The 27,686-nt window shown below is 37.7% G+C and overlaps 1 protein-coding gene across 1 annotated transcript in view; it reads left to right on the top strand.

The window, feature by feature from the left end:
* LOC145670617 (uncharacterized) overlaps positions 1-27,686 on the top strand; it is a 57,531-nt gene that overhangs the window by 475 nt on the left and 29,370 nt on the right. The window contains exon 2 of the mRNA XM_081739408.1: positions 18,486-18,652. Within this exon, the coding sequence (XP_081595534.1) occupies positions 18,584-18,652 (69 nt within the window). The 5' untranslated portion in view covers positions 18,486-18,583. The remainder of the gene's footprint in view (positions 1-18,485; positions 18,653-27,686) is intronic.

The following is a 27,686-nucleotide window of genomic DNA, read 5'->3' as shown; positions in this document are numbered from 1 at the left end:
TACGTCCCACGGTTATGCCGGCCAGGCTAAAGGAGACGGTGATGATGAGACGTGAATGAAATAGTGGAATGAAGAAAGAGAGGAACCTGAGAACACCGAGGAAACCTATACACACGGTGTTTGACCACCACGAAACTCACTTGGCGCGAGCTGAGATCGAACCAAGTACCCCATGCACTAGAGGGTAACGGTCTACCATTGAGTCACCGCGGCCTTGTTCTCGGCACCCTAGGCTCTGGATAAGACGGAATTTTTCAAAATTCTCCCCCTAAGAGGGGATAAGGGCGCTTGATTGGATTGCTATTGTTCCCCTCTCTGAAAAACTACTTTCCGTGATTTGTTTGTTCTGCTTCTCGCAGGAAAAAGACTGTCGCAAAAACGAGAGAGAGACTGCAATAGATTTTCGAAGCATTTATGACGCTCATATATACAAATTGTTATGAACGAATAAAATACTTTCTCAGTGTATTTTACAATTTCGGAATAATGCCTGATAAATGCAGGGCCAGCCCTAGGTAATTTGCTGCCCCGTGCAATGACACCATTTGCAGCCCCCAATCCCCCAGAAAGAACAAATCTAAAAAGACACGATTTTAAGCATGCTACCCCATCATGGACAAGGAAGGAGAAGGAAAATGCACTCGCACTCAGAAAGGCCTAAACACTACAAATACAATCTCGTTGTGCATGCTTTTTCTTTAAACAATAATCTATTACGTTAGTGAAAGATAAAGCAAACACACCTGCAGAGGAAAGATGGTAATCCTTTTTATAGAATTCAATATCGAGCTTCAATCCTAATATACTGTATCAATTTGCAATTTCAGTGCAACTAGCTTTTTTATATTTATTTCGTGATTTTACTTCTGCATCTGTTAAAAAAAATACTTCCACCTTCAGTGATAATGAACTTGTTTGTGACAAAAAAGACTAATTTTCATATTAAAACTGTGACAGCTAACTAAATGGAATAGGTGTTCGCTACTATTCGAGAATTGAGTTCTTGTATTATTGACAACAACCAAGTAACTAATGCTGGGATTTATTTGACCATTTGCTTTAGCACTGTCTATGTGACCTTAAACTAATATGACCTAATCATGATTTATGAATGAGTGTTCAAATAAAAGATCAGTTTACGTTAGTAAATTTAACTACGATCATCATGAAGTATGTTTCCAACAAGAATATAGCTATGACAAATTTTGCCACCTCTCAAAACTTGCTACTCCGTGCAAACACACGTGTTGCACATATGGTATATTCGGTCTGGATGTATGTTTCTGTAACGTTGTTACAAAGGAGGCGGTCAAGTTTAAAAAGTGGATGACTATTCTTGAATTACGTTTTAAATTGATTTACTTCTGAAATATTACTGTAAAATCAAACACGCGAAGTCACAAATATGAAAGTGTTTAAGTTGTAGTTTCGATAAATAATTATAAAATACAAATAGGTAAATACACGGTGTAATAAAGTGGGAAACACTTCATCACGGGAGTTTGGTAAATTCGGATCCTGATAGACTTGCGGAACTTCATCTATATTTTGCAGCACGGTGGATATTAACACATATATTAAAATAAAATAATAATTAAGTAGTATTACACTACAAAGGATTCATAAATGTATTAGTACCGCTTAGTAGGTGATTGGTTAGTATTGGAAGTGCAAAGTGTATGTGCTTTATAAAGCACTGCCTGTCACATAGAGACTATTACCTAAATGATTATTACACTTCTTATTCAGAGTTGACGGATACTTGAAAGACCACTAAAAATAAAAGTGAAAGGAATTGTAAATTATCAGATCTGTAATTGAAAACCACATATACATAATGTGAATATTAACATTCCATGCTTATACCAATAATTATTTGTGAATGTGAATAGATACTTGGATTGTTATGTAATTACCATACAATGCAATATAGTTAGAATTAGAATAAGCGTTCGAGTCAAATAGACCCATTGTCCAGAATGAACGCTGGAAGAAGAATGAAGATTTGGTTGAAAATTTTGGTCTTTTTATATGTAATTTATCCAATTATTTTTGCTTTTCGGGAAATTTTTGACATTGTACTTTTGGACTTTAAAAATCCAAATAATAGTTCTGATAAATATTATTGTTACATTTAAAAAAAAATATTATTTTTTTGTCCAATTTTTGAAAAAAAAAAGTGTTATTTTTTCACATCAAAATGTCACCAGATATTTTTGATTTTAAACTTTCTTGAAAACAATAGATCTCAGATGCACATATCGAGGTCAGTTAGACGTTATGTTATAGTTTTCATTGTTGTGGGAAAATTTATTTTCCAGTTCACACAACCTTGGCCTCAGATTACTGTCACTTCTGCTGTTTTGATTATGTTTCTCACCTTCCACGTACGCAAATACTTGCACTGGAAAATATTATTTCAATTGTCCATTCTGTTCCATGTTATTAAAAAAAAAAACTTTATGCGCTATTATGTGGTAATTTACTTATTATATGATAATATATAGATAGCAAATGCGCCTTCGGCATGGGATAGCAGGGTTCGATTTCCGGTAGGAGAGTATGGCAATGTCTTATGCAGAAAAAAAAATGCTCGAATATGAATTACTCATTTGCTTCAGATAGATCGAACTTGAATATATACTTGAATTTCAATACACTGTGAAAATAATGTGGTGTTCTTATTTCAGACGCTAATAGATATTATAAACATACGAGAAATGAAGCTAGTTAACTATTCATTACTTAGTTTTTTTTTTTTCGTATCCATTTTAACAGTCGCATACCAATGGAAGGAGTCAGCGACTAACCCCATACAATATTTTTGACAATATGTCTGTTAATTTTTAAAGCACAACTTTGACCATTTAAGGCATTTATTTGCAAGGTATATTTCACCTGATAACAGCTGTACTAATTTGCATGGCCAAATTAGTCTTACCAAAAATATGAATAAATTGACTCATAAAAAATTATACTGACAACATAATGTTTTCTTTCGAATTACAAAAAGGAAGAGCAGATGATAAAAAGAATTTGCATGCAGTACAGCACTGAATAACTACAACAAATGCAATGGATAAGCAAAAGCAACGTGATTATGTAAAAATGTTCAAAAAATAAATATACCTTATTTTTAGTTATTTTATAAACGGTGTTTTATTTTAGGGTTGTTTGTTCTCTCAAAAATTGGAAGTGATGTCATCGTACGCTATTTGACATCACTATGCATCCAGTTGTTCATTTTAAACTACATTTAAGCGTTTGTAACGCTACCAAACATATTCACTTCATTTTTTTTTATTTAAATGTATAGAAATAAAATGGGATCAGTAACTGACTCCTCTCCATTGGTATACAAATTAACGTGAAAATAATATTGGTACGCGACTGTTAAATTACATTCCTAATAAGCAATGTCGGACTGGGACACCGGTTGGAAGAACAGTTTAGGGGTCCCATGGTAGAAGTCATATACATCCCGTAAAATACAGGATATCGTCCCTTTCTCTGTGTTCTTCCCCTGTGTTCCAAAAACTGTCGGAACGCTAAAATGTTCCGTGTTTTGTTTATGCAATACGAACTACAGGGTCAATAGTTGTTAATGAGGTCAGTCAACAAAAAACTAACCTAATAGCTCATTTTCCCCCACAAAGTTATTTAATTTCTACTACTTTCAAGTGATGGACAGACAATTATTTTAGTTCGACAAATTTAGCATTTAGTTCTAGCAACATAAATAACCGAAGAAAGAAATATGTTATTCCAAAAACCACTCTTTTGGGTTCAGAATACGAAACAAAACAATGGTTTTCCCATATGAAATATTTTAAATCAAAACTTTGTTTAGAATTCGAAATAAGAAATCTGACAATAAGTTTAACGATATATCAAGATATTTATATAAAGATTTTTTTATAATAAAGATTTTTTTTATATTTTCCATAATTGACTCCTCACGTTTACTTTTTACCAGTAACTTATTTATATACAGATGTGAGGGAATCAGAAAGTATACTACAGGGTATACCACTCGTAAGAGGGCCCGGGAAAAGTGTTATAAAATCTTAATAAAAGTGGGTATGAAACCAAAGGACCCCGCTCAGAGCTTATGGAAATCCGTTTCCGTTAAATTGGCTGATACTGCAGAATGTTGGGTATTTTGGTCCCCTGATGAAAAGTCTCAATGGGCACGAAGCCCGAAGACCTCACGTTTTGACATATCCGCTGTATTATCGTCACTTAAAGTCATGCGCTTCCTCCTGAACTGAAAATAATATCTACAGTTTATCTATGCAATATGAACGAGTCTTACTAGGCTATACTAGGGTTTTTGGGGTCGCTAATTCTGAATCCGAGGTCGTTTAACCTCCATCATGTCAGGTTCAAGGTCATTTGAAGGTCAAATTGAGAGGGAACTTTGCAAAAAATCTGAACAAATCCGATTATGACATTCTCTTGACCCGATAAGATCATTTCAGGTCATTGCAGGGTCATTTCAAGGTCAAACTTGAAAAATCGCCAGAAAAATAAAAAAAAAAACTTCATAGATAGGGTTTTAGGGTAGCTGGAAAAAACTTTTAACGAATCGCAATCATTCCTACTGCAAGGTTTTCAGATTAGTGACTTGAATATATATATATATATATATATATATATATATATATATATATATATATATATATATATATATATATATATATATATATATATATGTTATCTACTTTAACTCCTTTCCCCTTCGTCGGATGCAACAAGTACTGGGGTAGTTCCTTATTTGATTGTTGGTGCCATAATAGATATGGTGGTCCTTTATTGATACTGAATAAGACTGTACAGTTGGCACAGCAAATTCGAAATCATATCGATTGTGTTAATATCATGCAGCCTAGAGTAGAAACAGAGAAATTGGTTAGGCGAAATGCTATGTGGCAAGACATTATTCAAGCCAATATCTCAGAATTCCCTCAATTTGATTTTGCGTTTCTTAATCGAATTACGTCGGGTGTTTATCAAATTGATCTAGCACCTTCGTATATACAGAAATATTTAGACCATGAAAGTACTGATATTTTTTAATTAGATAGAAATAGGTTTGTACTGTGATTGTTACGATTCAGAGTATTTTCAAGACTTAAACGTTACTCGATATCAGCTTTGGATACACTTTGCAGTGAATGATGACGAATTGCCCGCAATGAAAGTAGAAGGTGGTCCGATATTAGGGTATTATTGTACTTGTAAGTCCGGTGCTAGGGCATTAGGTTGTTATGCACATGTAGCCAGTGTCCTATGGTTTTTAGGATGGTCTCGGCATCAACAACAAATCAAATACTCTAGTCTAGCTCTAGAATACATACAATATGCTGGTAATCGTAATACGAACAACGTTGGAAATGAAGGTGAAATACGAGAGGTTGAAGTTCAAGAATGATTAGATGTGAGATGCAGAACAAATCTTTATTGAAGAAGACACCACAAATGACTGACTGGAAAACTAAATGGACAATACTAACGGTAAATTAGATTAACACCGATTTCGAATTCGAAATCAGCCACCATAGAAAATTATTTATGATTTTTAGCAGACTATTTCTACAGTTTTTCAAATTTGACCTTGAAATGACCCTGCAATGACCTTGAAATGACCTGGTCGGGTCAAGAGAATGACAATCGGATCCAGCGACTCAAGAAACATTCACGTAGTTTTTGTTCAGATTTTTGCAACGTCCCCTCTCAATTTGACCTTCAAATGACCTAGAACCTGAGTGATAGAGGTTAACCGACCTCGGATTCGGAATCAGCGACCCCAGAGATCCTAGTATACCCTAATGAGACTCGTTCATATTTCATAGATAAACTGTAGATCTAATTATTATTTTCAGTTTACGAGGGAGCGCATGTCTTTAAGTGACGATAATAATCAGCGGATATCTAAAAAACGTGGGGTTTTAGGGCTTCGTGTCCATTGAAACTTTTCATCAGAAGACAAAAAATACACAACATATTGCAACACCAGCCAATTTAACGGAAACTGGATTTCCATAAGCTCTGAGCGGGGTTCTTTATACATGACATACTTTTATGGTTGAGAAATGAAGATACATTACAAGAGATGATGGAAATTACCCGCCTACCTGTATACACAATTCAACATGGCGCTGCATGTTCATGAATGTTGCTGCCAGAGTATTAGACGTAACTGTTTGTATTTCTAGGCGGATGTTCTCCCGTAACTCGTCTACATGGCAGCATTGTACAGGGTTTGTATGATAAGTAATGAGACCAGGTCTGGAAACATTGTTTTATTGATCTGATCTGTACAGGGACTTAAAAGCTTTCGAAGTACTCTCCTCTTGCGTCGATGCACTTCTGCAATCGATGTTTCCACGCTGCAAACGCCCCCTGGAAGTCAGCAGCCGGCATGTCCTTTAGAAATGTGGTCACGGCTGCTTGGATGGCTGTGACGTCTGCAAAACGGGTTCCTTTCAAGCGTGGCTTCAGCTTCGGGAAGAGGAAGAAGTCGGCCGGGCTCACATCTGGGCTGTAGGGTGGTTGTGGAAGGACTTCCACCCCAATCCGGGTCAAAAAGGAGGTCACTAAGAAGGCGGTGTGGGCAGGGGCATTGTCGTGATGCAACTTCCACCGGCTAGCGATCGCCGGTCTTTTCCGCTTGACGCTCCTGTGCAGTCTCTCAAGGACTTGTTTGTAGAAGGCGGCGTTGACGGCTTGTCCTTGGGGTACAAACTCCTTGTGGACCACCCCCACATTGTCAAAAAAAACAATCAACATTGTTTTCACCTTTGACTTCGACATTCTGGCCTTCTTGGGGCGCGGGGACGCAGGAGTGTGCCACTCCGCGCTTTGACGTTTCGTTTCAGGGTCGTACTGGAACACCCACGACTCGTCACCTGTTATGACGTCATCTTCAAAGTTAGGGTCACTGTTCATGAGGTTCAACAGTTCCTGACAACAATCAACACGTCGTTGCTTTTGTTCGTCAGTCAACACTCGCGGCACCAGTTTCGCACAGATTTTTCTCATTCCCAATTGTTCCGTCACAATCTTGTGCACTGTTGTGTGGTTCATATCGAGTTCATCAGCAATCAATCTCAACGATAATCGACGGTCTGAGTTCAGGAGATCCCTCACTTTTGCCACAGTTTCGTCCGTAGTCACTGTTGTCGGGCGTCCAGCCCTCTCCAGATCCTCAACGCTTTCCCGGCCGTTCCGGAACGCACTGTGCCAACGAAACACCTGGGCTTTGGATAGGGCTTCCTCTTTGTAGGCCTCCGTGATGAGAGAAAGCGTCTGAGTAGCCGTTTTCCCCAGGCGAACGCAAAATTTGATCGCATAACGCTGTTCGATGGAACCCTCCATGTTTGTTGATTTTCCGCCGTGACAAGAATGTTCACAAGGGCTTTGTCCAAGGCTTGTCCGCGCTCCACTAAGGCTCGGAGCCAACTGACGCGCGGTGCGTTGCTTTGCTCGGACCCCCCCTACATCCTCCATCACCGACAAACCCGCTCCAGCGACACGCGCGCCGCGGCGCGGCGAGTCTCATTACTTATCATACAGACCTTGTAAATCTGTGAAATGTGGCGACGAGATTCCGCGAACTGTGCATGGGTCTCGTGTTTCAGTGTAGCCTGGCTAACTGTTTATGTTTCGTGTTACTTGCTTCTTTCGGTGCTGTTTGATTCTGACGATGTTCTTTGGAAGATCACGTGTTTCTTGGATAAATGGTTCCTTTAAGACATGTCAGGAAATGTGAACTTACAAAACATACGTTTATGGAGTAGTAACAACCAGCGTACAGTCGTTGAAGAACCCTTCATTCACAGAAGTTGTACGTGTTCCGTGCATTATCATAGCAGCGCATCATCAGGTCCAATTTTTTGACACTACTGTCACCGGTGATGTATATCAGGTATTGTTTCGCGAATTTGTAAGCTAGTTGGATGACTTGATCTCCTGATTTTTTTCTGTGGGATCACCTTAAAGGTAATGTGTACAAGAACAAATCACGCACCATCGACAAGTTACGTGAGAATATCACCGTGAAATCCCGGCATCACGCCTAATGCTCTGGCAGCAACATTCAGGAACATGCAGTGCTGTATTGAACAGTGTATACAGGTAGGGAAGGTCATTTCCAGTACCTCTTGTAATGTACCTTCATTTCTCAACCATAAAGATTCATGTACAAATTTGGTTTCATATTCTCTTTTATTAAAAATTTTATAACACTTTTCCCGGGGATTCTTACGAGTGGGACACCATGTAGTATGCAATCTGTATAACAGAGACCAACCCAAAGACACACTTTTGAAAGCGCTAGCAATCTTTTCAACTCATCAGAGATTCTACAGAGCTTGTCTATAATCAGTTCCCGATCAAAAATATCAAAAATGTCCCGGGTTCTATTCCTCTGGAGTCAGCTTCTTTTGTTTTTTGCTTCAACCAATAAAGTAGCCACTTGTAGCTACAAGTAAAATGTTAATTCACCATATGTTTATAATGAATTAAAACAATAAAATATTCAAATCAGTTGTAAAATCTTTCAATGTTCCATGTTAACTAGCAGCGAAATGTAATCTATTTCGTAAATATATTGATATCACGAGTTATACTGCATTATAGTTACCACAGTCGTTGTGTAAAAAATGTTCTTGACATTTGGTGTTTACATCTGTTGACAGTGTGTGTATTACAAGCACTGGCGTAAATGGCACGGGGGTTTGAGGGAGACATGTCCCCTTGACTCTTGGAATTGAGGGACTCTCCCCTCCAATAAACCGATTTTAAATGTGGTTTTTGAAGAGAAATGTGATGATTTGTGTCCGATTGCCACAAAGAAAAATTAGACGAAATTGATATCCCCCAGAATAAGCCTCAAATCTGCCCACCTCCCAATGTTGAAGACAACTGTGCTCTGCTGATTCTCCATAGTATTGGTTTTCAACCTCATAAACATCGCTTTAAAAATATGGGAACGGTCTTACCCGTCCCCCAATGTTGGAGACAGATTTTTGCCTCTTATTACAAGGGGAATAAGGAGGAAATCTCCTTTGGTTATAGTAACATCCAGTATTACCAAAGGGGATTTCCTTCTCATCCCCCTTTTAATTCTCACACTGTCAACAGATGTAGACATAAAACGCCAAGAACATTTTTTACACAACGACTGTGGTAACCATAATGCAGTATAACTCGTGATATCAACATATTTATGTAATATATTACATTTCGTTGCTAGTTAAGTGGAACATTGAAAGATTTTATAACTGATTTGAATATTTCTATTGTTTTAATTCATTATAAACATATGGTGAATTAACATTTTACTTGTAGCTACAAGTAGCTACTTTATTAGTTGAAGCTAAAAAACGAAAAAAGTTGACTCCAGCGGGATCCTTATTACGTGAGTCACAGATGCTACTGATTCTGCCACGCCGTCACTTGGTAAACTTGCGCAACATATGGGCGAGTCGAAAACTTTAAGACGTTTTTTCTCTTCTATATTAGGCCATTGCGCTCTCCCAGTTTGTAATATGAACACTTTAAATGTGCACTATCACCTTGAAAAAATTGCCCCGAAGTTCATTTACCAAAGAATGCTTACGCCTCGTGTGATACGTTCAGTGAATCAATTAACTTAAAGAAAAGAAAAAAAGTGGTCTAAAGCGCTTGCGCGTAGACCACTCTTAAAGGTTAGTTGGAGTCCCACCAAAGTAAGAATTCTCTTCTACTTGTTCTCGAAATTTCTCTTTCTGTTTCTATCAGATTCGATTAAATAGAACTTCGAATAGAGACAAGGTGGAAGTCATTTATAGACTAAGCGAGAAATTCAGATCAAGATACGACTATGAATTTATTATTATTATTATTATTATTACTATTATTATTATTATTATTATTATTATTATTATTATTATTATTATTATTATTATTATTATTATTATTATTAGTTAAAGTGCGAAGTTTAAAAGGGGGCGATGCAGCATTTACGTAAACTAAATAATAATTTATTTGATAATATTCACTAGACCACTATATTTTGCGAGAGTTTGCTTTGGGAAATGAAGTGTACAACATTCAATAGTAAAAATATTACAATAAAAATATATTATTAAAATACTGATTAAGTAATTGGAGTTAAACATGCCTTTTCAGAAAGAATTATATATAAAGAGGATATACTTTAAAGTGCAATCCACACGAATATTCGAGTTTTAATCCGACTAGAAATCGATAACTTACACGATAATATTTACTTCATTACTTCTATAATTCTTTATTCTTTTACGTATTATAATTCTATTTAAGTTATGATTTTGCCATTTCAAAACGTGGAACGAGAAATAAATATAATATTCTATTTGTTAAGAAAACCTTTCAGGGGGTGACCTGAGGGAGAATTTGAGATCCTGTCGACCTAAACAAAATTCCCCCTTCGGGGCCATATCTTCGATCATGCTGAAAGTAGACTAACAGTGTTTTAGCGGGTTTCCGTTCTTCATATATTGGCAATCCCTTGGGAAGAATCTTCTGAAATCACCAATGCTTATAAATAGTTTTTTCCTTACAAATCAAAGTATAATAATGAAATATTGAACATACTTAATATTTTGTTTTCATCTATGGATTTTAAATTTGCAATTCATATAATGTTCCGTTCTAATCGAATTTGAAAGAAAAGTAGTGGACAAAGACTTATTCAAAGAAATATTCCCAATCCTCTGATGAAAATACTATCACACTTTGAAAAAAAAAAGAATTCTTCCTACAGGGTTTGAACACAAACTTCTGATTGCCAGACTATTGGCCCAAAGCGCTCGACTATTTGGTATGCCTTGACAGAGCCGCTTTTGACTATTGTGTAAAGTGATTTTCTGCTCCACACTCACTTTTGTTTATGTCGGTACAACTATGAGTTTGTGGTGAATATTTGGACGTTTCAGGTCTTGCAATGTATAAAAGTCTTTTTCGTATAAATAGATTCGATTTTACGTCCTAATAATTTATATACAACAGGTTGAATCTGTGAAATGATTGGGGTTGGAGTGATCGTAAATGTTTTCATAGTTAGGAGTCTGGATATGCAAACCCGCTTAACGTGGGGATTTATTTATGCGAAATTTGATATCGTGCAATGTCATAATGGGTCTGTTATAATTTGTTACTTTGTATTACTTACTATAAAATTCGGAATAGATCTAAACGTTGAAGATGAAGAGGAACAGAAACAATAAAAGCATTATAACCTTACCTAAATTTTAAAATATTGTATTGAATAATAACAGTAAAGTAGAACAATGTGCACCTTTTCTTATGTTTACTATTGATTTGAGAAAGAAGTAAGGGAAAAAACGTGATAGTGCGATAAACTAAAACGCAAGTTTAGTTTTTCGTAATGTCTGCTTTTACATGACTGTATACTTTCGTTCAAGAATGCTACTTTCAAGCTAATCCAATGTGTTATTCCCAGAGACAGGTAAGTAGAATACACTTCCGTCCAGTGAATTTTGTCGGAGGTGCCATGGAGTAGGGGAAAGGCGATGAGCTTCAAATCAAAGGTGTTCTGGGTTCTAATATTCCCTACAGCTATATTTTTAACCCTTTCCGGATCCTGGCTTTTTGGGCTATTTTTTAGACTTTCAGTCAAGCAGGTACTGTATCGTCACTATTTATCCAAGGATCATGGTTCATACTTTATTCTCTTCAGAATAGAGCAGGCTTTCAAATGATATCACTTCCATGCCCATACCATATACCAGGAGAGGGAAAATTGATGTCAAAGGGAAAATTTTGATGGGGAATTTTTTTTTGTCCAACTTTGGGCCCCCCTGCCCCCCTCTGTGTAAATGTAGAAACCTCCAAAAAATATGAAGAATAGTACTTGGTAAACTAAATGTGTGTACCAAATTTCAAGTTTCTATCTTGAATAGTAAGGGCGGGAAAAATTTTATCAGGAATTCCCACCATGCCCAAAACGACCCCAAAACACCATGATCTCAGATAAAAAAATTTCCTGAGACATCCCTAATTACCCTAGGGTCATGTTTCGCCCATCATTCTCTTCAGAACAGAACTGCCTTTCAGACGGTATGACTCACGTGTCTCTATCATGTATGTAAAGGGGGAAAATCCCGAAGAAAGGGATTTTTTGGGTCTAAAAAATCCCTTTTTACAACTTTTGCCCCTCTGGACCCCCCTGTTTTTACACAGAAATCGAAAAAAAACTTCTGGTAAATACTACTCGGTTGACTGAATGTTTGTGCAAAATTCCAATCTTCTACGTAGAAAAATAAGGCCGCCAAAAATATTGAACATAGGCTTAGAAAATGAGAAAAGAAATTTTTGAATTATGACGTCATCACCTCCTATGTCTGGACGCAGGACGGTCTGAAACCATACGTAATGTCTTCTACAAGGCCTCTGGACTTGAAAAAAAAACGGACGAAAAAGCTCAAATAGAAGAGAAATAACGCAATGTACCATGAAAAACGCGTATGGTACAAAATTGTACCATAGGATCCCCAAAGGGTTAAATATGGTTTCTTCTTTATAGTGATTGAAACCTCTGCATCCAAATCAAGTGAGAAATCTTCTGGAATATATTTGTTGCCCTGAAAAGGCTGTTTTGATTATCCAATTAATAGGATGTCCAATGTCCCCTCGGCATTAATAACCGCCTGGATCCTTCGCGGCATCCCTTCAATGAGAAGTCTGAAAGTAACGCTCGCTTTCAGCAATTTGCTCCCAGGCGTCATAAATTAAATTCCACAATTCTGTTTTCGTGTTGGGTGACGGATTAGGCCGGTGTTCCTTCATAAATGTATCAATTTCCGCCCACACATTCTCAATCGGGTTCATGTCGGCACCACACGGAGGCCAATTCAGAACATCCACGTCAGTCTGCTGCGCCAGTCAATTTTTGAACTACCCGAGACATATGGACTTGTTACCTGCCGTGCTGCAAATGGATCGCCCCATCAGGATAAAGCTGTCGAACAGATGGCAGCATGACATTCTAAGGAATATGCACATATTGTTCATCTGCTAGACGTCCCTCTATCTGATGAAGTACTCCTAAGCCCTTTGACGTCAAGAAACCGCCCACAGTGTCGTATGTGGTAGACATATCGTGGGTCACACCTCGTTCCTCTTGGTCTATACACGACAACTGGTCCTGAACTTTCAGAGACGAACACGCATTCATCTATGATCACATTGTTTCAATTCCGATGCCTGTTCGTCTTTACAAATTCAAGACAGTCTCATATGATCTTGTGAGCGGACTTCCTTTCTTGTAGCACAACGCGCGTGAATGCTCACTATTCTAAGCCGTTTTGTAGCACGGGCATTCCATTCTTACGGACGGGACATTTTGGCTCACGATTGTAACAAAAAAACAAAATTCTAAAAAATATACAGGATTGTTTATATATCTTAAGATTGGTAGCTGGGCTCTCTTTATCTAGCCTTATTTTTTAATAACAGAAATCGATTTTACCGTCTTTATGATGATCAGTAACTAAACTTACGGACGGGACATTTTTTGGACACATGTTGTTGTAGACGTCAACTTGAGCGTCATTTCCTGCGAATTGCAAAATTTTAGCAAGCTTATTCTTTTTTTCTGTTGGGTTTAAACTATTTACCTACACTTTGCCCACGTTTCATCTGAGAAAACTTATATTTCACTCAATAAAAAAAGAGTTAGTAATCTTACGGACGGGACCAAGAATTATCTTACGGACGGGACAAAAAAATAATTGCTAAAAAGGACTACTTGGAACACTCTTTACTGTCTGAACTTAGTTATTACCCACAAAAGAACTAAAACTAGACATACTGTTTACAGGTTCGAGAAACAGAAAGGAATTATGCACTTGAACTCTTTTAAAAATTAACACAACTACATGTAACAAGTACATAGCATATTACTCTTTTAAATTTGCAATATTACTAGAAAACTACAAATATTCCGTCTGGCCTACGATATTAAGACAATGAGATTGGATGAGACTTGTAACTTCACAGATTTTTTCACTTGGATGTAAACAGTTGAATTTACATTTTAAAATATTTAGCAAACTCGGAATCACGTACAAAAAATCAATAACATCATTCTTCTCAACACCACCTTAAGTGACAACAATTGTTTGTGTGTGTGTAATTTCTTCGAACACTTTAACCAATTTGGCTACTTTTAATGTCACTCTGCTTTACTTATTGCGGGTTATCACATTATTATCCGGAATTCGAGTAAATATCACTGAATTTCACTCGCGTTCCTTTCGGACGGTCTTCAATCTCTTCACTTGGATCTAAATCTGAAGATTCTAGCTCAGCGTGCTTCCACACTTCGTAACAACTTGCCTCAGATTGAACAGTTCTTTCGGTTTCAATCTGACGCTCATCAACAGGGCGAAAATAATGTCGAGACTGAACTTGCGGGATAGAACAAACGCGGGTCCACCTTTTCTCGAGAATATTCCTGTGTTCACTCACAATTTCTTCACCAGCGAAGAATAACTAAATTCCGTCGGGCTTACAAATCTCAGTGCAGCATTTGAAAAATTCCCTTGCTGTAGAAATATCTATCTGTCGAGATTTAACCCTTTCCCACACCATTCTCTTGAGTGAAATTCTAGAACTACTTTTTTTTTTACTTTAATTTCACGATACTCTGTACGAAACAAAGCAAATGTTTCTTTTACTGTCATTAAAAGGTGTCTCTTTTGTTTTTTTTAATTTTTCCATTATCAGTTTTAACGCTCTTGAAATCGCTCTTTCCAGGAGCTTGCCTACTTATGTTGTCACGGCTGTAGAAATCTTGAACCTTTTGTATAGTTTCATTGCTGAGGATTGTAGCCCCTCTTTCAGTGATGACAACAAATAGTAACTGTATTGAGTACATCTTACGGACGGGACACATTTTCTTAATTCGTTTATTTGTTAAATATGAATCACTGGTTGATCACACTTTGAAATTAAATTGAAATGACATTTCTTCCTTTACATATGTGTTTTCAGAACGTTATTATTTTTCTACAGAACATAAAAAGAACTTCTTTACCTTTTTTCTTACGGACGGGACATCCGAAACACTTTTAAGTGCTGAGCTATTTCTAGGAGAATCAGAAGTGATAATCCATTGCCGAACACTGCATCATACACACTACAGATAATGACTTTTTCCCTCCAAGCGTTTCTTTCTCAAAGTCAGTAACATGGATAAATAAGTGTTGTCAAACAAACGCCTGAAATATTTCCCGGCAATGCACAGGCAGTTCAGTAAATTCAAACTGCCAAAATTGGACAAAACAAATTTTAATTGCGTTTATTTTTTTTTTCACTCAATGTTGCACATTCTTCGCTAACTTAAGGCATATTTTCAGTTAAATACCAACAACATGAAAATTTCACTACAAGGTTTACTTTTGCATGGAATGGCCGAGCAGTAGATCGGGAAGCAGGAAAATTTGATATCTGTCTCAGTAGCCGGGAGGTCGTGTGTAGTCTGCTGTGCAACAGCAATGAGCCGATTGTCTTGCTCTTGTGTTAAAACATGTTTTCTCCCACTACCTGGATGTCTAGCAGATTCTCCAGTTTCTCGATATTACTTTACCCACCGTTGAGCAGTCCTTGTGGGAACTCCAACATTTATCGCTGCTTGTGCAACGCTAAAGCCGACATGTGCGTGAGCTAAAGTGCGATCCTTTGGATTCTCGTCCATTATCTATAACAACGTGGTTTGATTAACCTCCGTTGCAATCAAACGTTTGGAAAGAACTTGTGTGAATGATTGATAGCTACACAATATATTGACAAAATGCCAGTCTTAGCACTGAAGCTGCCCTGAGGCAAAAGGTCACGTAACCTTCTACTAGTTTCTGTGCTTTGTAACTTAGAGCCTTATGCAGAGTCGTTTTAACGTTCGATTAGTGTCATACTAAACGCCTGACTACTGCAGGAATCATATGTTAGTCGAGCTCCTTAGTATGACACTAATCACGCGTCAGAACAACTCTGCATAAGGGCCATAGTGTTTAAAAATGAACAGGAACAACGTCAGTTGCTGAGTTCTTTGTAAACTACCTGATAAGACGATTTTGTCTTTTATAGAAATCATATTTGTCAAATTGCTGTTTGATATCTCTTTATTCATAATAAAAACAGTATATCCAGATTCAGGAAAGCCCACAGAAATTTTAATAGAAGGTTGAAAAAATATCTTTATCATTCAGATCCTTTATTATTTGAGTTACTCTTGCCACGTATAAAAATGAAAACAGTGTTTAACATTGACTACGTATAAATCAAGGAAATTTTAAATTAAAAAGAACGTAGTGGGTATATCTTTTCAAAAGTAAAAGTAATATAATTACTAAGAATTGCATTCATTGAAACACACAAGGGTTGCAAGCAGTGGCGTAACTACAATGGAGCGAGTGGAACAGTGTTGCTCCAGGGCACACAGTAAAATGACGCAAGGACGAAGAAAAGGAATACGGAAAATTGTTTCTTACGCAAAGAACGTTTGAAAACATTTCAAAAGGTAAGCTATGACCATTAGCAGTTAATTGGCAACAGCCGATATCGGGAGTGGATCCAGGGATTTTTGAGGGGACGCAGGTATATATATAAAAAAAACTTGAGACATTTTTCGATATTTGGTACACCAACTAAAAATGTGGACTCCAGTGCTTCATAATCCGTATTTACCTGTCCGCCCTTCTGGAGACGGCATTGAGGAAAGCCATGTTGTACAACACGACAGAATCCAGGATTACCGTGAAGTGGAAGCGCATACATTATCTGCGATCAATGGAGAACGCACTCAGAATCTTCCTTTTGAGAGAAATTGTAATTTTTTTTACCACAGCCTTTAAGCAAGTGCTTCATTAGGGACTATTTTATTTATTATACTCCTCTTAGAGGGGCATGCGAGCCCCGCGCCCCTTTTGTGGATCCCCATTACGCGTTCCCTGGACAATTGTCACTGCAATGTTTGTCTAGCTAGCTGCCTAGTGAAAGTATTACATAGTGAGTCATTGCAATCAGCGCGCCGCACCCCCACCCGGGAGTAAAACGAAATTTGGGCCTTTTTGAAACCTAATTGACACTTATAAAACTATCTTGTATTCCCTACTTATATTAAGAATTATAAACAATAATATCATTCTACCTCTAAAGTAAAAAAGTAGTAGGAAAAAACTTTCGCTTTTTACGTCTTAACCACCCTGATTAAAATAATAAATAAACATGTGTACTAAAATGATCATTCATAATTAAAAATATAATTTACATTTTTTACAAGCCATATAAAAGAATTTTTCGCACAACTCCAAATCAACTCCAGTCAACTCAAAGTTAAAAGAATGAGAAAGTTTTCATTTGTTTTGGCGTATGCAGTTCTACTTCAAATAAAACTATGGTACTTATTTGATAATGGAAGCATAGTCAGAAATTCAGTAACTATTAGAGCACATTTTACGAAGAGGGTTTTGTCTCAAGATCAATACACCTATGAAAATAGTTGAAAAAGTTTCATAATACAGAAATGCTATTTAATCGTGTGTGAACTAGAGGCTTCTGGCATGGTAATTTTCATCGATGTAATGTGTGCTAATGTAATTCGTGATTTAAAAAGTCTTTAAAAAATTAAGGAGTGAGGCGTATTCGAACTGCCGCGTAGGAAACATGTAATTTACTAACTCGCATCACAACCAACTCGGCTGAACACTTAGGTTACACTGTTCACATTTTTTTCATTCTATCTAAAATAGCCTAATCTTAAATTAGCGTTACCGATTCGGGTTTTCTAATGAGAATTATTATGTTGCGACTTAATTTGGATGTAAAATCCTGACTTAATTAGTATTTAAGGACTTTGCAATACTATGTCCATTAAAATTAAAACAGATATATTGTGAAATCTCGGTTTCAAACTTCACATCTACCTTGATTTCAAATACCTGTGCTGTCATTTCTTTGTTCAGCCAATGTTTGTAGGGGTCGAAAGTTTGTAGGAGTCGAAAGGGGCACATATTATTTTCAAACGACACTATTCTCTTTATTATTATATTATAGACGTATTATTTTGATCTCCTGCGGGAGGCTCTCTCAGAGTTTTACTATTCCAAAAATAGTAATTACATTGTTAGAAAAATAGTTAGAAAAATGTTTTAAGTTTATATCATGGTAAATATTGTATATATGTAAAGAAAAACTTATTTTTACAGCAAATTAGAAAATTAGTGTTGGAGAAAGTTGGTGTTGGAGATATCGATTTTTCTGGACTGAAAGCGTTCTTCCCCCTGGCCCTTCATATTAGATGCCTATAGTTTGGAAATCTCTTATAGTTGAATTTGAAGCAGAAATTATTATTATATACTTGTTATTAACATTTGTTATGGGTCTGAATTTTAATGAAAGTATATTTCTAATTTTTATATTCATTTTTTCTGCAGCTGTAATTTATTTCCATTGCTGTCAGCTTGCCGTTGAAGAAAAAAAAAACAATTACGCTCTTAATCTTTTTGGAAGAGGGCGGCATACAATCCAAAAGATGAGGAACAGGATACCTCTGCTTACAGATTTAAAAACCACAGTACTTTTGATTGGACATGGAGACGTGGTAAGTGTAAATGATTTTACCAATTAACCAGAGAAATAAATAAACAGCTAACGATAATGGCCTACTTAAATTGCAGTAAGAGCGCAAATGTCTTTGTAGTAGTTACTTGTCATTTGTGTCTGAACGGATGAAAGTGCGATTTTTAAGGTTCTTTGATTCTTCCTGGAACTTTACTATTCTAAAATTAGTTAAATTTCGAGAGAATTTTCACTTCATATGCGACAAGGCCAATAACATCAATATCTCCTGCTTCCAAATCCGGAGTTTCAGGACATAGGTATATTTTTGCTGTCTATAAAATGCATGTAAACATGAACAAATAAAAGTGCCGAAAAATCAGTAAAATATTAGCCAAATAATACGATATGTTGTAATCATTTATGTCCTTTCTGAGGTCGATGAAAGTGGTTGAATAGTACATTGGGCTCAAATGCTTGTGTTTAGTGAACAGTTTCATTTGTTATCTATTGTCATATCATTAATATGATAGACTTGTAAGTGTTACCTACAAGTTACATATACGCTGATGTTACTAGCTCTGCAGTCTAAGCTTATCCTTGCTTATCTGTAAAATAGGGTTTATTGAGTTGTCCATGAGTAGTACAAAGGTTGAGCATTGGAAATAGCTGCTTCCAAGTGCACCTGGAAAACCCAGCCCTATCTAACTGTAAACGCATGATGAGTGATGTTGTTGTCACAATCGAGATCCGCTATCTGAGCCTTACAAAGGGAAAGGGCATATTGTCTTGTACGTAATTTGGATTGCCCTTTGTCCCTGAATCAAAGTTGTAGTGAAAGCCTCACATATTGCAGTGATAAACTATCAGTCATGTGGAGCTGCTGTACATTACACGTCAGTGCAGTAGTATATACGAACATCCTATATTGAATCTTTTAATATTACCAAACAACGTAATCCTGAACTAAATTACATTCCAGTAAGTGTGTTTCTTCGAAGAAGTACGAGTGAAAAACCGCGAACTTTAATTTTGTATCCAAACACACATTTGTTTTACATCGCCTTTTTCTTAGCTGCACATACAATTAAAGAGAGAGCACATTGAAAGTGTAACCGCTTTTTGGGTGCATATTAACACCTGTCACAACTTCGTACTGGCTAGCAATGTTCAAATCACATAAGGTGTCAATATGTTATGTTTTCAATTTATAAACTGTATGTATCATTTACGATGGTGGATTTCAAGATGGCGTCTTTTATTATTTTGTGTCCTCAACAATGTATCCTGACCTTTATTATTCCCTACATTGTTCCTTTGGTTATACTTTGCAGTATTTAACATTTATGCGAGGCAGGCACGTAGCCAAGAGGGGGGTCCGGACCTTCCCCCCTTCGAGACCAGAAATGAAAAAATTAAGGAAGGATGAAACAAAATGAAATGAGAAAAAGAAGAATCAGAGTTAAAACTAAACTACAGGTATTACAGTATTGGGGTTCAAGTTCCGTTTATTCCTGTTCGGGAGAAGCCATTTATTGCAGTGTCGGGTTCGAACCTTATACGTCCCTACGAGGGAAAACCATTTATTGCAGTAAAGAATTTCTATCCCTGTGAAGGGCTTGGCCATATATTACAGTATTAGGGTTCGACTCCTGGTACATTCCCGTGAGAGAAAACCATATATTACAGTCCTGGGTTCGATTCAGGTACGTTTCACATAGGGATTAACCATATACTAGAGTATTGAGTTCAATTCTACTCACTCCCTATCGGGATAAACCCTTTTATTACTGTATGTGATTCGTGTCCTACAGTCCCAAAGTGGGCTTGCGCTTTTACCATGGTCTGGGTTCGATTCTCCGCCGTTCGAATGTCTTCTTTAGCATTTACTAGCGGGTCGGATCGACCATTAAAACAGACCATATAGCCGCTGGACAACAGGTTCAGAGTTCGGTCAGAACGTTACGGGAAACCGGCACAAAGCTAATTCCAATTGTATTCTTTAGCGCTAATGCAATTTATTAATGTATGAATTACTAAGTTGCATAGGCGCTAATCACTCGTGCTGTAAAGAAAAGTGAATTAGATTACTTCTTAAAGTTAACACATATAAATTTAAACCTTGATTATTATTTTGAAAAGATACTCATATTTTCACTTTTAATTTTAATTCACGAAACTAAAACTTTACGAACGTATGATACATTACTTTTGGCACTTCAAACGGATAACCAATAATGATAATAATATTTTAATTAAGGCCCATTTAATATGAAGAACGCGGTTGACGCGGTTGCCACGAATTATTCGTTATATTTCATCACATTGTCGATTTCACTGTTTCACTAGCATCGTTTACTCACTGTGACACTTGAAGAGAAATTATTCCAGGGATTTTAGGGGGGATATCCTGAAGGTTGTGGGTTGGTTTCCCATCATCTTCCTTGTGACAGACAGGTAGGTCCTTTCACTCCTCAGCCGTTTCCCATTGTCGAACGACTTTTGGTATAACTCTTCATGTTATCGACACATTCATTTTGCGAACACTCCTGCGATGTTTCATGACATTATAATTAAAGTCGTACTAAAAACATATTATAGTATATGCAGTAATGTATGTTTATTCGTCTAGTTTAGCCTCCATGGCAAACACAAGCTGCTATCGCACCAAGCACAATTGTCAGACTCTCCATTATTGCTGTATTTTCGCACTAGCTAATTCATTCGTGGTCGCCTCTTCGAGTGTACCTATAACACTAACTTCACTTTTCTCTCCGTCTTGTCTTGTTGCTAGGCAACAGTGCGCTTTGCTACGCAGTTTGTTGATGTTAGAAGCTAAAAATAACTATGACAGCTTATGGATAGGAATGTTTTGAGACGACGTTTGTCCATTGTGCTGAATTTTAGCTCCTTATTTGGGAAGGAGAGGGAAACTCTACGATTTCCGTCGCAGACGAGACGCACATACATATATGCACATTCGTTTGTTGGCTGAGAGAAAAATTCTTGAGAGCACTATTATGCGAGGTTCATTTAAAAAGTTAAAAATTTTCTTCATTAATAATCGATCAATTAGACCGTACAGTTTCTGTTCTCTTTCTGTTACTCTTTTTATGAGGAGATTTATATTACTTGCAATATATGGTGGCGAAGTGAGTGAGATATCCTGCTAGAGTCAGGGAATTTGTAATTTCTAGAAAAGTTAGCGATTTTTCAAAATTTCTAGTAAGGGAGATTTCAAGCTTCGGAAAGCATAGTGCCGTTCTGTAACAGCGTGGACATTTTTTACCATAATTTTTCGTCATCGCATCCTTGCAGTATCAAACATGTTATTTCTAAAACAATTTTCTACTGCTCCTTTAACACGTCATTTGGAACAGACAGTAGCTGACGGAATAATAAAAACAAAAATTTATGTGGAAAGAAAGTTCTATAATAAGAGCTGAGTTCACACTGAGCAGTACCTATATCGCTGTTCATCAAATTTGGCGCGAAAAATAAAAGAACAAAGAAAAACTCAATAAATCAACTAAATTTAATAAATTTCTGCTCTCGGATAAACACACGTTGAATATCACAGGCAATTGTAAAGAAATTCTGGGCATTACTGCCCCTGTTCCTTCACAAACGTCAAGATCGTCTCTCTTACGAGATCCCAAATTACAGTACGTATATAGTACGTTAGGATACATTCCGCCCACTATGAATTCTCATTCTTCATCTGCACTGACTGCATCCAACACCTCATGTTCAAATATGGATCAAACGGAAACCGAAATGATAACCCAAGTTGACTCTAATGCTGAATATACAGATTTATCATCTGAAGAAATGGAGACAGATGCTACTAAGGATGCCCCATTTAAGTAACCTAAGAAGACTTGCCGTCGTCGCCATATTAATCCCTCATCAGGAATTCAATCTATAGTTGACTTTCAGAACAAAAACAAATTTGCTCCTCTCAGCAAGGCCACTGACTCTCACACAGAGAGCCTAACAGATACATCTCAACAAATGGAAGACACCACCAAAAAAGTCGTCAATCCTTCAAATAAGTTACCTCCTAACACCCCCAAATTATTGTACATTTATGGAGTAAAAGAAAAATTCCGTCTCACAAATAGCCTGGTAGGGGTTTGCAAAAAACAACCTAAATACTTTCAAGCACTTTATACGCTTCACCTGCACCACCAAAGACGATTATGATAAACTGATTACATTCTGTAAGCTGAGTGGCTACTCATACGCCATTGAAACTAGACCAACTGACCACCTATTAAAGCTGTCATACGACAATTGCCTATTGACACCACCACTGACGATATATACCAGGATTTAATAGATCAAGAATTTCCAGTAATAAAGGTTACGCAAATGAAAGGGAAAAGCAAAATTGATGGCAGTCACATTCTTCTTCCCCTTTTCCTAGTCTCATTGGAAAAAAAGCAAAGAAGCACAATCCATATAAATTGCCAATACATTCTCAGTTATCGTGTTAAAATTGAACGCTAGAAGTCTGCTGAATTTCTTCAATGTTTTAGATGTCAACGATTGGGCCATGGTCAGCAAACACGTCACGCGACTCCTCGATGTCTCAAATGTAAAGAGATGCATCTCACTTCCACCTGCACAAAGAAAACAGAGATAAGGATGCATATTGCTGTAACTGTAGTGAGAATCACCCTGCTAATTACAGAGGTTGCATTGTCTTTAAAAAAGAAAAAGAAAGACGCCAAAAGGCCAAAAAAGAAACATCTGAATAAGCACTCCAGACACCTATCACGCCTTCTTCATCTAGAGATGCTCAAGACTCTTCACCCAACTTGATTACTAATAATTCATCCACCTATGCTAAGAAAGTCACAATGTCTCCTGTAACTGATTTAACTGCCCGGCTCCTTCCACTACAAGTGATTTTGCATCTACTGTTAATGAACTTATGGACCTATTCAAAGGATTACATCTCTCCAAAATTCTTGCTAAACTCAAACAAGCAATCACCAAATTCAAAGCAGCTACAGATACTATAGCCAAAATCACAATCTTCATGGACTTAGTAGTGGACATCTTTGATGATGGCTTAGACTAAGCGCCAGAGACAAATACATATGATATTTTGGAATGCCGAAGGTCTTAATCGTCAGAAAATTCTCTTTCAACACTTTCTTCATGAAAGAAACATAGATGTCGCATTACTTTCTGAAACATGGCTGAAACCACCAAATCGCTTCAGACGACGTAACTACGATGTCATTCGCACCGATAGACTTCACACAAACAAAGGAGGCACTGTTATCATCATTAAGAGTCATCTTCCTGATTAGCAACTGCAACTTCCTGATATCCATACCATTGAGGCTACCGGTATTCAACTTTTGGCACCGCAATCACCAATCATCATCATCTCAGTCTATAGACCTCCAGGAGCCCTTCTCCGTTCAGAAGATCTCATAGCACTTCGCAATCTGGGACCCAGAGTTATAATAGCTGGCGATCTTAACGCCAAACATTTCTCCTGGAACTCTCGTCGCTCCAACAGAACTGGTAACGCATTAGCAGCAGCACTAACTCGGATTCAACTCATTCCATTAGCGCCACAGGAACCAACACATTTCCCGCACAATGGAGGGATGCCAGATGTGTTAGATATGATGCTCTACAACAACGTAAACATCTTTCCACATCTGGAATCTGTTAATGCTCTTGACTCGAACCATAACCCGGTTTACGTCACCTTCAGCCATCTGGACACCATCCAACATATTACCTTGCCACCATCGCAGAGCACTAACTGGGATCTCTATCGCCAGCAATTAAACTCTATGGTCAATTTACGCTCGCCATTGCACACAGCATCAGATATTGACGAAACAATTTCCAAACTTACCGCCCACATCAATAATGCTTACAAAATTGCTTCAACCTCTTCACCTTCTACGTTCACTCATACTACTGGTGAAAATCTCCGCACGAGGCTACTAATTCATCTAAAACGTTGAGCTAGGAAAAATTGGCAGCGCACCCACCATCCTTGCTTCCAGCAACTGTAGAACAAGTTGAAATCTCGTCCCATCAAGCGCCTCAATCGTCTACATATTCAAACCTGGAATAAAAAGATAGCTTCACTTACACCAAACAGCAGAGACTTCTGGCTCCTGGCTAAGTCGCTCTCTCAAACCCCTAGTCCTCGCAACACGCCGCTTCATGGTCCCCAAGGTCTCATATTTTATGCTGAAGAGAAGGCTGAAGCATTTGCATACACACTGGAACTTCAATTCACGCCTCATGCCAACCATTATGATGAAGACCCCATTAGATTAGTTCATCACTCTCTCCATCAGGATATTCCAAACTCTCCGCTGGACCCCGCAATGCTCACCACACCGAAAGAAGTCAGTCGACTACTACGCTCATTAAACCCACATGAGGCAGCTGGTCCGGATCACATACCTGCATCTGCTCTGAAGAACGCCCCAAACAAAGTGGCCATTCAAATATGCAATATATACAATGCTATAATACGTACTGTCTACTTTCCCACAGCCTGGAAACATGCTCGAATAATTGTGCTTCCAAAACCAGGAAACGATCACAAATTTCCACAGAACTATCGTCCTATAAGCCTTCTGTCGCACCTTTGTAAAGTGATCGAACAACTACTTCGACGTCGCCTATAAAAGCATGTCTTTGACCATCATCTACTTCCAGATCATCAGTTTGGCTTTCGCCCCGGATTCAGTACTATACCTCAACTTCTTCGCCTATTGGAACGAATCTGTTATAATTTTAACGACAAGGCGCACTCCATTGGACTATTTTTAGATGTGGAAAAAGCCTTTGATAAGGTTTGGCACTCTGAATTATTGTATAAATTACGTCTTCAACACTTTTCAAAGCAATATCTCAACATCATACCTTCTTATCTACATCAACGTACATTCTCAGTGAAATTTTCCACAGCAATTTCTACGCCTCATCCAATTACTAATGGAGTACCTCAGGGAGCTTGCTTGGCTCCTCTACTGTACAACTTGTATACAACGGACATACCCACCATTCATCAGTCTCTGATGGCTACATTTGCAGATGACACGGATCTCTTCACATTCCATCGCAATCTACGTTATGCTCAAATTTGGCTCCAGCGACATTTGGATCTTCTGATTGATTGGGCTACAAAATGGCGCATCAAAATTAATGCCGATAAAACCACATTAGTTCACTTTTTTCAAAGGCCGAGTTCATTCAGCACTCAACATATCTCTCCAGCATCAACGACTCATCCCCCAACCAGGAGTCAGCTATCTCGGCATTTACCTCAATCGCAAGCTTACTTTCCAACATCATCTCTCAACAATCGCCACAAAAGCCACACAACGACTGCTAGCCATTTATAGCTTATTGCACTCACATCAACTTCACCATCATACTAGAGTTCACTTCTATAAGTTGTACACCCGATCCATGATGCTCTATGGACATCAAGTTTGGTCTATTGCTGCTCCAACACACCGCGACAAGTTACAGATCGTTCAGAACAAAACTGCACGCATCATTACTGGCCATAGTCGAGACACTCGCATCGCACAACTTCATGAAGATCTGGATCTTCCCTAACTCTGGATCTCAGGACTGTTATTTCGACCCAAGCACGCAAACTTTGGACTCTCCTTCGGGATTCCAACATAACTATACTACAAGATATTGGACATCTGGAACCACCTCGCCACTCATACCGCATGCCAAGACTACCATAAAAAATCCTCATGATCAAAAAACGTCTGAGTACCCTTACTCCAGCATCCTGCAATTCCTCCCGTCAGCAAAATTCTTCTCGGCATCGTCAAGGAACGTATTCCCATCATCTTTACAAATGAGTCGGCGTCGGTCTCCGCTCATTCTTCAACTCCAAGCTCTGGACTTACATCAAGATATTAATCCAACACATATGTGAGGTAAGTAACTTTGAGTAGTTCCGGGACTCAACTCTACTATCAAACCAGCCAACTATACCTTGACCTTGAAAGAAAGTTCTGTTAACATTTGATTCAACAGAGGAAGGAACGCAAATATTGTAAAATATTTTACAAGACATTATTGAGTATGTACTTTTTATAATAGTGAATATGTACTTTTCTTAATGATAGTTGAGGTCATAATGAAAGGGAAATTATTATATTTGAATAAACAGAGGAAGGACGTAAATATTGCAAAATCTTTTTCAATACTTTCTTTTATTATTTTACTCGAGATTTCTTCATAGTTTGTTATTGAAATACTTACCAATATATCTTCATTTTATTGTCCTAACAAACCAATATATGTTGATTGTAAAGTAATTTAGATTAATCGAGCTCCTGGGCCTTCAGAATTTCATGTCACGCCCCCTCCCCGTTACGAAATCTTGGCTAAACGAACCAATATATATTCCAGTAAAATAGTTTAGAATGATCGAGCCCCTGGTATTATGACCACAGTATTTCATATCACGAACCCCCCCCCCCTTCACGAAATCCCGGCAAAATGCCTGATGCGAGAGGTTTCCACACTTTTGAACCACCCTGTATATATAACTGCATGTATTGCACCAGGAGTTCTTCGAATCACTTTCGAAGTAGTTGCAATCGATTTAGAAAGGACAATTACGTATAGGACGATAGAGAGACGTCCGTCAACTTTCATTGTTTCGGAATAAACTATTTTTGTCTGCTTTTTCCAAGTTTCCGACCACTGTGCACCGCCTTGGTTTTGATCCCTACTACGTTGGTGTAACGGGGAAGGCCAATTTTTAGCTTTGGGAAGAGTCAAACATTCAATTGAGCTAAACTGTTTTACGGCTATCGGACTCTCTGAATCAGATTTTCCCCAATTTACACATGGACTTGATGTTTGCGCGTTGCTTGATCTGTGAAATTGCGCCAATTGACTCCACCTCCACACAGTCCACCACTCAGCTACACTACTCGTACATTACCTGCTAAGACGTGTTCACACTTCTTACATTAAGAATTAGGCAACCTAGGGACTGTATTGCACAAGATTCATTGTGATTGTATCATAATAATGACAAAATTACA

The sequence above is a fragment of the Thermobia domestica genome, chromosome 14, assembly GCF_964235325.1.
Source record: "Thermobia domestica chromosome 14, izTheDome1.hap1.1, whole genome shotgun sequence".
Classification (NCBI taxonomy): domain Eukaryota; kingdom Metazoa; phylum Arthropoda; class Insecta; order Zygentoma; family Lepismatidae; genus Thermobia; species Thermobia domestica.
This window is presented reverse-complemented; position numbering and strand designations above follow the sequence as displayed.